The 9426-nt window shown below is 59.5% G+C and overlaps 1 protein-coding gene across 1 annotated transcript; it reads left to right on the plus strand.

Moving 5' to 3' along the window:
- The first annotated feature begins 809 nt into the window (after window positions 1-809).
- PPP1R26 (protein phosphatase 1 regulatory subunit 26) lies at window positions 810-5020 on the plus strand. The gene has a single exon (XM_021687992.1). It carries the CDS (start codon window positions 810-812, stop codon window positions 4350-4352), a length of 3543 nt encoding a protein of 1180 aa, XP_021543667.1. The 3' UTR covers window positions 4353-5020.
- Window positions 5021-9426: the final 4406 nt, after the last annotated feature.

Below are 9426 nucleotides of genomic sequence, written 5' to 3' on the forward strand. Positions count from 1 at the left end.
GTGAGCAGGCCTTCCAAGTGTTCACAAGACCGGCCCAACAGATCTGCTGGTGCAGCCACCTTTGGTCTGAGATGCGGGGGCCAGAGTAACGACAAGGATGGAAAAGGGCGCAGGACAGTGTTTGGGGCAGCTTCTCTGCTGATTAGCTAGCCAGAGCGATCCGAGCCCATAAGACTACCTGACAGATACGCGTTTGACATTTCTAAATAAAAAGGCTTTAGTATAAGGGACTCTTTTGGGATGTTTGGGGAAATCGTTTTTTAATTGCTCACCTCACGTCACTTTTTATTTCAGGAGCTTGTTTTTCGCATCAAGAATGCAATGACCCGTGAAGTCTCACTAGGCTTAGATTCACATAGTCATTCTCTTTAACCCGCGAAGAAGCACGTGCGGACTTGATCTCATTGGCACCTCTTGACAGCCTTTGCTATAAAATCCCGCTTCTCTTGCAGAGAAGATGGAAGGCCCGAGTAGGAGCGCAGGACGGGGAGGGACGCCGGCGCGTGCTTCTGCATGAGCGCGGTGCCCATGGCTCAGAGCGGTTCCTAACTCAGTCTCCACAGCCCGCCTCCCCTGCAGCTGAGCACGCCGAGGCCTAGGAGGCATGAGTGACCTGCCCGGCGCCCCCGGCTCGCCGGGCCTCAGCCTCTGACCCGGCCCTCTGGACTCTGGCCCGGCGGGCTGTTTCTCCGCGGCCGCGTGTACCAACAGAGTGGCGTCGGACCAACGTCCTCTCTTTCCTCTCAGGATGTGAAAGGGGCAGAAAGATTAAGAACCGCCTCTCTGCATGTCCCTCCCCGTCTGCTAGAATGTTTCTCATGAACGCCCCTCCTGTGGTTGCTCTCCAGTCAAAATGGGAGGCCTTTGGCACACCGGGGGGCTTTAGGTTTCCCGGGTGCTTCTCGGAGCCGAAAGAGGGCGTCTCGAGAGCTTCGGTGAGTGCCAAAGTGCAGATGGTCATCAGCACGCTCCAGAGGGACGAGGCTGCTCTGGGCATGAGCGATGAGCTTGCCCTGCAGAGAAGCCAGAGGGCAGAGAAGGGCCGGGACACAAGGCCGGCCGCCACCCCTGCGTTTGCTGCCTGTGGTCTCGGTGCTGATTTTGTCCCCTCGAGGGAGGAGGAGGCCGCAGACTTTGGCCCCTTGGTGCTGGATTCGGACAGTGATGACTCGGTGGACCGGGACATTGAGGAAGCGATCCAGGAGTACCTAAAGGCCAAGAGCGGGGCCGCCCAGCCACCTGGGGCCACAGATGGGGGCAGGCGGTCCAAACCAGAAGTTCCTCTGAGTAGTGCCCCGACTGCCCCGTGTCCCCCGAAGTTTGCACCCAGCTCAGGAGGCGCCCCTGGCAGCCACGTGGGAGTGGGCCAGGACCGGGGCTCCGCCTCCCCGGTTAGCGTTAGCAGTGACGACTCCTTCGAGCAGAGCATCCAGGCGGAGATCGAACAGTTTCTGAACGAGAAAAGACAACAGGAGACCCCAAGATGTGATGTTTCCGTGAACACGAAACCAGACCCCAGCGATAATGCAGCCAGATCAGCATTTAGATCCAGCAAAGAGCTGATGGCCAAGGCACATCGGCAGGAAGTGATGGGACCCTGCAAGGACTTTCTTTTCCGGAAACCTCCCAGGCTAGCGAAGGTGAGCACACGGCCCCGTGGCCTCAGGTCCAAGGCCACTGCTGAGCCAGAGAGTGCAGACGGCGCGAAGCCAGCCACTGCTGCTGGCCGTCCTGCAGAAGCAGCCCAGAATAAAGGTGCGGTCAGGAGGAGTGCCGGGCGGAGGACGAAGCGAGCCAAGAGCACAGCCCTGGTGTGCAAGGCGTCCGGCTCCAGCAGTGACGATGGCATTGAGGAGGCCATCCAGCTGTATCAGCTGGAGAAGAGGAAGGAGGCGGGCAGAGACCCGCCGCAGAGAACGCCACTCGGGGAGGGGAAGGGGCCCGACCCTCCAGCACACAGCGCAGGCCACTCCACGAAAGGTGCTTTGCCCGAAACCCATAGGAAGACACCAGGCAGGAAGAAGCAGGTGGCCCCGAAGGCCGTGGACCTCAGCCCGGGTGGCCCTGACCACCCCTCCAAGCCACCCAGAGATCCCAGAGCTGCCGAAAACGAGCTTGTGGATCGGCCACTGTGCCGGGCAGACACGTCTGCTGAGCTCATGTGCGCCGAAGCAATCTTGGACATTTCCAAAACCATCCTGCCGGCCCCCGCGGGGGGCAGTGAGAGACCCCCGCCTGCCAGCCCGCTCTCCTGCCCCCTAACCGTGCCTTCCTGCTGCGACGGGGACAGCAGCTCTGTGGACAGCAATGACAGCATAGAGCAGGAAATCCGGACATTCCTGGCTCTGAAGGCTCAGTCGGGGGCTTGGCTGGCCCGAACGGAGAGCTGCCCGCAGACCACACTGAGCCCAGCGCCGCCACCTGGCCCTAGGGTCCCCAGCTCTAAAACGCTGGGCCTGTCGCTGAGCTGCAAAAGGAAACGCAGAGGAGGCAGCCACGCTGTGCCACCATCCACACCTAAGAAAGCTAGAGAGACAGCGCAGGAGGGCGCCCGGGATGCCGACCACAGCCCCGTGAGCACACAGCCTGGCCAGGCCCCCAGGGCAGAAAGCCAGACCAGGGGCCAGCCCCTCCCCTGCAGGCCGCTTGAGCTGGGTGACCAGCACGGTGGCCCCGACACCAGAGACAGCGTGTGGCCCGGCCATGGGAAGGCAGCCCCAGCCAGAAGCGCCGGTGAGCGGGGGAGCTCTGAGGACAAGAGCAGCTCCCTGGACAGCGACGAGGACTTGGACACTGCCATCAAGGACCTGCTGCGGTCCAGGCGGAGGCTCAAGAAGAAGTGGAAGGACCCCAGGGCCGCGTGCAAGAGGAAGGTCAGGTTCAGCACCACTGAGCCCCAGTTCTTGGATAAACTAGGCAGCTTCCGGAAAGACTGGAAGGACAGAAGCCCCCATCTGTTGAAAAGCTGCCTCTCAAAGCCCAGAAAGGACAGCAGGGAGAACCTGGGGAAAAAGCCTTTGAGCGTCTCCTGCAGAGACACAGAGAGAACCAGGACAGATGGCGCCAGCCCCAGGGATGCGCCCCCCGCCCCCCAGCTCAGGAGAAGAGCCTCCGAAGGGAATCTGTTCTGCCGTGAAGCCGACGCCTGTGAACTTCAAGGTGCAGCCCCCAGCTCCCAGCCTCCGCCCGAGGACAGCAGCTCCGTGGACAGTGATGACAGCATCGAGCTGGAGATCAGGAAGTTCTTGGCCGAAAAGGCCAAGGAGTCCGGGAGCAGCTCAGAAGCCCCAGGAGGGGGCCCAGCCACCCCGGGGACGGGGAGCGTGCCCAGGCCGGAGCTGCCTTGCCGGAAGGTGCCAGCACCCGCCCTGGCCCTTCACCCTGGTGTGTGCACGCGGAGTCAGCGGGGCAGGAGCGGGCCTCAGCTGGCCGGAGCCCTGGGGGACACGGGGAGAGCCTGCCTTCCGGGCGGGAGGAGCGGCCCCCGCGCAGAGCAGGCCTGCCTCCCTGCAGCCAGGGCCAGCCGCACCAGTGTGGCGGGGGCCCTGTGTGCCAAAGGGCCGGCTGCTGGCCGGCGACTGGTTTGCACTCACAAAGATCAGAGCCCGAGAGGGACCGAGCGTGCCAGGGAACGTGCTGTCGGCTCACTGGCCTCTCGAGCTCAAGCTGGCGCCTGGGCAGAAAGCCCCGGCGTGGCCTTTGCTGTGACCACACAGGGCCAGAGCCCGCGGACTCAGAAGCCGGGAGCAGATGGGCTGGGGAGCCCCCAGGCTGGCCTTGCCCTCCCGTGGGCCGACTTTGCCCACCAGAGTCGGCTGCAGAGCACGTGGGCGCTGAGCTCGGAAGGCAGGGAGGCTGTGTGGAGAGGGAGCCTCGGGGGCCAGAGAGACCAGGGGCCGGAGGGCCAGGACCCCAAGAAAGGCCTGCCCTTCACAGGCTTCTCCTCGCTGCTGTCCACACAGCTATTCCACTTTGGAAAGAGTGCCTCCTGGGGGGGCAAGCAGGCCAGTGTCTTCAGCCCGCCCCTGAGTCTGCCCCTGCAGGGCCCATCCTTCTCGGCCTTCAGAGAGACCCCGGCCGGCCACAGTCCCGTGTTTGGAAGCTCGCACCTGCTCGCGAAGAAGGAGGGGGGACACTGGCCCGGCTGCAAGTCCCAGGCGGCTTGCACTCTGCACGCCAGGAGGAACTCAGGCTCTGAGGAGGACGTTCTAGACCTGAGGTACAGGCGGAGGGCCATCAGTGGAGGCGACGAGGCCCAGGACGCCTTGGGCAGTGAGTCCAGTGAGCTCAGTGACACCTCCGTGGAGGAGGGCGGTGGCCCGGGGGCCACGGGCAAAGCCCTCCAGCCGTGAGGACGCTCGCTGGCTCCGTCTTCATGGGAAGCAGACAGACACACGTGTATCCGTGTGTGCGCATGACGCTCACCACCCCGGGACAGAAACCGGAGGCCACTCTGCACCGCCCTGTACATACTACGTCCACTGGGAGCCATGGTGTTATTTAACGAATGTGTCCTGGAAAATATGATTTTTGTAGCTTTTTTGTAAATTATTTAAAGTGCTGTAAAAAATATTTTTGGAAAATACAGTTGTTCGGTTTTGTAGGGCCTGCCTAAAGGCAGCTTTCCACGGCGTCCGGGTGAGTGTTAGACGAGCAGACATGTGACCCCAACTCTGATAGTTTGGGGCGATTGCTGCTGGGAAGGTGGCAGTGGCCACCCACCCGCCCCGAGAATCACAAAGGCGCCCGCAGAGGTCTCCGCTGGGAAGCTGCCGGACAGCACCTGTGACATTGGGGCCCCTGGGCCCGCAAGGCCAGAGCGAGGCTTCTGGACGCTACACTTGGAAGACATCTCAAAGCACAAAGGCCAGCAAGCACACAGACTGGCCGACCCCTGCTGCACGTGGAAATGCCCTGGGAGGCCTCGGCAGCACGCCCGGTCCACACCTAGCCCGTGGTGTTCCACGCCCAGCCCAGTGCGACCCCCACGGGATTCTAGCAGCTCAATAAAGCTCTTTTTCTATGGGAGCCGCTATTCTCCAGTTTTAGTCACAGTTCCGAAGGGTAACAGACAAGGTGTGTGTATAAACGTCCCTTTCTTGATCTGGGTGTGGGAACACACAAGGCTCGAGCCACCTGACCAGTCCTGGTGCCCAGACACCTCTAGAGCCCAGGGCGAGGCCCAGCGCCCTCCAGGGACCGGGGCCTCATCGAGGTGTGCTCTCACAACCCAGCGGTCGTGCTGGCAGCTTTCCGAGGGTCTGCCTTCCCCCCCGGCAGGACCAGGGCCGAGCCCTGCAAGGTGCGTGGTCGTGGGCAGGGCGCCAGGCCTCGCGCTGTGTTAGAGCCGAGCCGCGGTGCCTTGCCGGGTAGCGAAGAGCACAGCTTCCTGTGCCTTCTGCTCAGAGGCTGCTGTGGGGACAGGAGGGGTGCAGCATCCCGTGGGGCGGACACTCAGCGGCCACAGAGTTGCTGCACAGCTGTCTGGCAAACTTCCATCGGTGACCCCGGGCTTTACGACTCCCCCCTGCAATTTAGCTGTGATGGACTGGGAGCAAGGTTGACCTTGCAGCGGGGTTTAGCTGGTGTTCGAACATGCAAGTGAACTTCCTGGGGTTTGGCAGCATGGTACCTCTGCGCCCCACCTGCCCGGCGCCCGCGCCCCGGCCTGCCCGGCGCCCGCGCCCCACCTGCCGGGCGCCCGCACAGGTGCATTTGCCAGCGCCCTTCTGGTTCTTACACTCACTTAGGTGCTTCCGGGAAAAACAGTTCAATGTGTGCCATCCATGCTTTAAATTTTATTTAATTTTTAAAGAGTGCTCTTAACACTTGAAAACAAAAATCAGCCTGTTTTGTACATAAGAACTGGGTTTTTAAAACGCTAATAAATCCAGCACAGTTCCTGAATCAGCTCACGCAGCTCGTCTTCCCTGGAGTGGCCTTTGTGGGATGATGCCAAGAGGGTCCACACGTGCATTTAGCCCTGAGCACCCCTCGCCCCTGCTGGGTCTCCCCGAGACCCAGCACCCTTCGCACGTGCTTCCTTCCTGCCTCCCGGGTTCCTGCCACCCCTGCCACGCCGACCCCCATGCGTCGTGGTTACTGGGCAGTGCGGGCACTGCCGTTCACATGCCTTGTGTTCACACTTGCTGGGCATAAGCCTGCTTGTGCTGGCCCGTCCCTGGGACTACTGACACGCTCCTGCTTCTGCACCCACACCCGAGCTCAGCTCTGGCACACGCTGGGGCCAGCCCAGAGGCACCCCTGCACCCTGTCTGGAAGAGGGACTGGGGTGAGCGAGTGGGGCCTGGCACTGCAGCCGTGAACAGCAGAGTCCTGGGAGCCGCTGCATGGGACTCCAGGTGTTCACGCACCTGTGCCAGTCGGAGGGATGACATGTTACCAAGTCAAACTGTGATCCTTAAGAGGCTTGTAATCCTTAATCACTTCCTAGGGAAGGAGGGGTCTGTGTGTCCGGGGCTAGAGGTTCATTCATTTAATGCAAAGAAGGGGAGGGGCCTGATTTTCAGTAGGTCATCCTGGGACTCACTGCGTCTCTCTGGATAGAACGGGCACAGGTAGAATGGAGGTGTGAGGGGAGGGAGGGCCCTGGCGGGTAGTGTGTGATGCCCACCACCCACATCTAGAGAGGGAGGGTCTTCCACAGACAAGGCTCCGAGTCTGAATTGTCAGCAGGTTTTCCCAAGCTGAGACGCACTTGCGTGGGGAAACCAGGCCCTATGCTTAAGTTGCTAGCCCCTTTCCTGCTCCTATACAAATATGAAAGCATTGCGACCTTGATTTCCCCGTCCCTCAAAATTAACTGAAGGGCCTGCTGAAGGGACCCACCATCCACGTCTGCAGATCACAGCCGGGTCTCCTCTGAGGGAGGCTGACCGGGAGCGGGGAACTGTTTGTTGTTTGCAGGATCTTCGGGGCTTCTGCTCTGCTGTGCTCTGGACAAAGAGATGTTCCCCTGTATTGACGAATTTCCTATCTGGAACTTTATTCTAAGTCGCTATAACTGAGAGGTGAAAAGCTACTGAAGACAAGTCTACAGGCATACGTGAAAACACGTGTCCAGTGTTGGAAGTCTCTGCTTTCCACCCCACCCACAGCCAGGCTGAGTGACGAATTAGTGAGGTCTTCTGAAGCCCTATTTCTCAGTGTTTTCTCTCATGGTGGGAAAAATCGGCCTCACACAGCCGGGCCTCCTCAGGGGAGAAGACTGGCTCTCCTGGCCTCGCCCTCTGGGGATGCTGTGCTCACCTCTTTGTTAACGGTTCTGACCAGTGAGGAGTTGGAGAGATGTCAGGACCCAGGCCAGAGAGTGGCGGAGTCCTTCCCACCCTCAGGCCCCCGGGGGAGCAGGCTGACTGCGAGCCCAGGACAGGGTCCTGCAGCCCTCCATAAGACCGCCCATTCGCATACTCTTCTCCCTGCTCCATGCTAAAGATTCCAGGAGGAAAACATGCCAAAAAGATCCATTCATCATCATCGGAGCTCCTGTAAGACTTGTGTGCAGAGTCAGGGCCAGGACCGCGGGGTCTGATGCCTGCGGCCACGCCTCTCTGGGGACACCCCAGGTGGGCTCCAACCCAGGGGCTGCAGGGCCCGGACTCACCCCAGGGGATGATGTCAACAGCCTCCAAAACCCTTAGCGGGCAGACAGGAGTGCGGCCACCCCGCAGCTCCAGGGCCCCGGCCCCAGGACGCAGATGCCAGGAGCCCGAGCCAGAGATGCTCCTGGGCTTTTGAGAAGAGGGGCATATATGTTCTATCAAAGTTACCTCTGTTTTCCATCTTCCCAGACGTTTATTCTATGGAGAGGATTCCATTTAGAATACACGTAGCTTTACCTCGTTAGCAGCACTGACAGAGAGCACGGTGTATTGGCCAGGGCGCGTGAAAGCGCCCCGCACTGATTAGGATGCACAAGTCCGTCTGGGAGGCTGCCAGCGAGCCCAGTCCGGTCAGCCCCACCACGGCCCGCGGCCAGCAGCAGGGGCCTTGTCCCACCGACAGGGCCTCCCGTGCACTTGGCTCGGACCGGTCCCGAGTGCAGCACTCGCCATTTCCTGCCGGGGGGGGGCGGCGAACGGTTATTCTGCCCGATGGCTCTGTCCTTCCCCGGAGTCGCTGGCCTGCTGTTCACCACCGCCGAGGAAGGAACTCGTTCTTTTCAGTGAGTTTAGAAACTTGGTTAAAAAGGCCCTCTTTTTCTTGTTTTGATTTCCACAGAAGCTAAACACAGAAGTGTCCTCAGTATTTCGGTATTTTTTGTAAAGGACTGTACAAGCTACTTTCCGGTCTGATGCCTGGAAGAGTCCACTGGTTTCGCAGCTTAGAAAATCACCCCACAGACCCCGGCCTCAGGCTCCGCATCGCATCTTTTTATCAAGAGTATTTGATTTTCTCTGGAAACCATTTCCATCCCAAATTGGACATTAAGAATGTTGCCAAAACGTTTACTTTCGCGTATTAATAATAAAAAGGTCCTAATGAAGAAATAACCAGGCACAGTGTGGAATCTCTTCCCACTTTCAGGGGACTAAAACTTTTGTGAATGAGTTATCATCCGGGGGAGGGAACAATGACTTCGTCAGGAGCCCATGCTTCCGGGCTTCCTACAATGAACACGTCCTGCTCTCAGGAAGGAAGGGGGGAGATCTAGGTCTGAAAGACCGATACCGGCCCAGAAGAACTCTCCTCATTGAGGACCCGCTACATCATAGCAAACATGGATCAAGAACTGCAGAGAGAAAAGTGTGTAATTTCCTGCCTGCTGGTTTTTTAACTTTGTACTGAAAACTGAAAGTGAACACCAAGAGAGAAGTCCCACATACACATGACCCCCTCCATAGATCTGGCCCCCAGGCCTGCCCCTCGGTGGCTGCGGGGCATTCGCAGGGACTCCAAGCTGGCCAGCGTGGGTCAGGGACAGGGCGCTCCTGCTGGTCTTCCCTGCACGGACCCTGTCCTCGCCCCACACGGGGCACCCGACCCTCCCGTCGTGGCCTCACAGAGTTGGTGCAGATTTCCGCCAGGGCGCTTTATAACAGAAACCCACTCCATAATTTGTCATATGAAACGGCGCCCAGGAAAGACACAGGGTGGGCTACCCAGGCATTCCTGGCATTAGGCCACAACTCAGGGCCCAGGACGCCCACGGTCCTGCTCCCTGATTACCGATGAGTCGGGAATTCAGGATGTGGCAACGTGTTTAATGGAAAGTCAGCTATTAGCTGACTTTTCCATCTTAGACGTAAAACAGAGCAAATAGGGCATTAACAGCCCCGTGTGCATATTTTTCTAATCTAAAGAGAAAAAACATTTTCAGGGAAAGCAGGGAAGTTGACAACTGGGCAAATGATGAGAGAGTAGGGGGAACACTTCAGATCACCCTTGAGGGCATCAGGAAGCCCC

The sequence above is a fragment of the Neomonachus schauinslandi genome, unplaced genomic scaffold, assembly GCF_002201575.2.
Source record: "Neomonachus schauinslandi unplaced genomic scaffold, ASM220157v2 HiC_scaffold_788, whole genome shotgun sequence".
Lineage (NCBI taxonomy): Eukaryota > Metazoa > Chordata > Mammalia > Carnivora > Phocidae > Neomonachus > Neomonachus schauinslandi.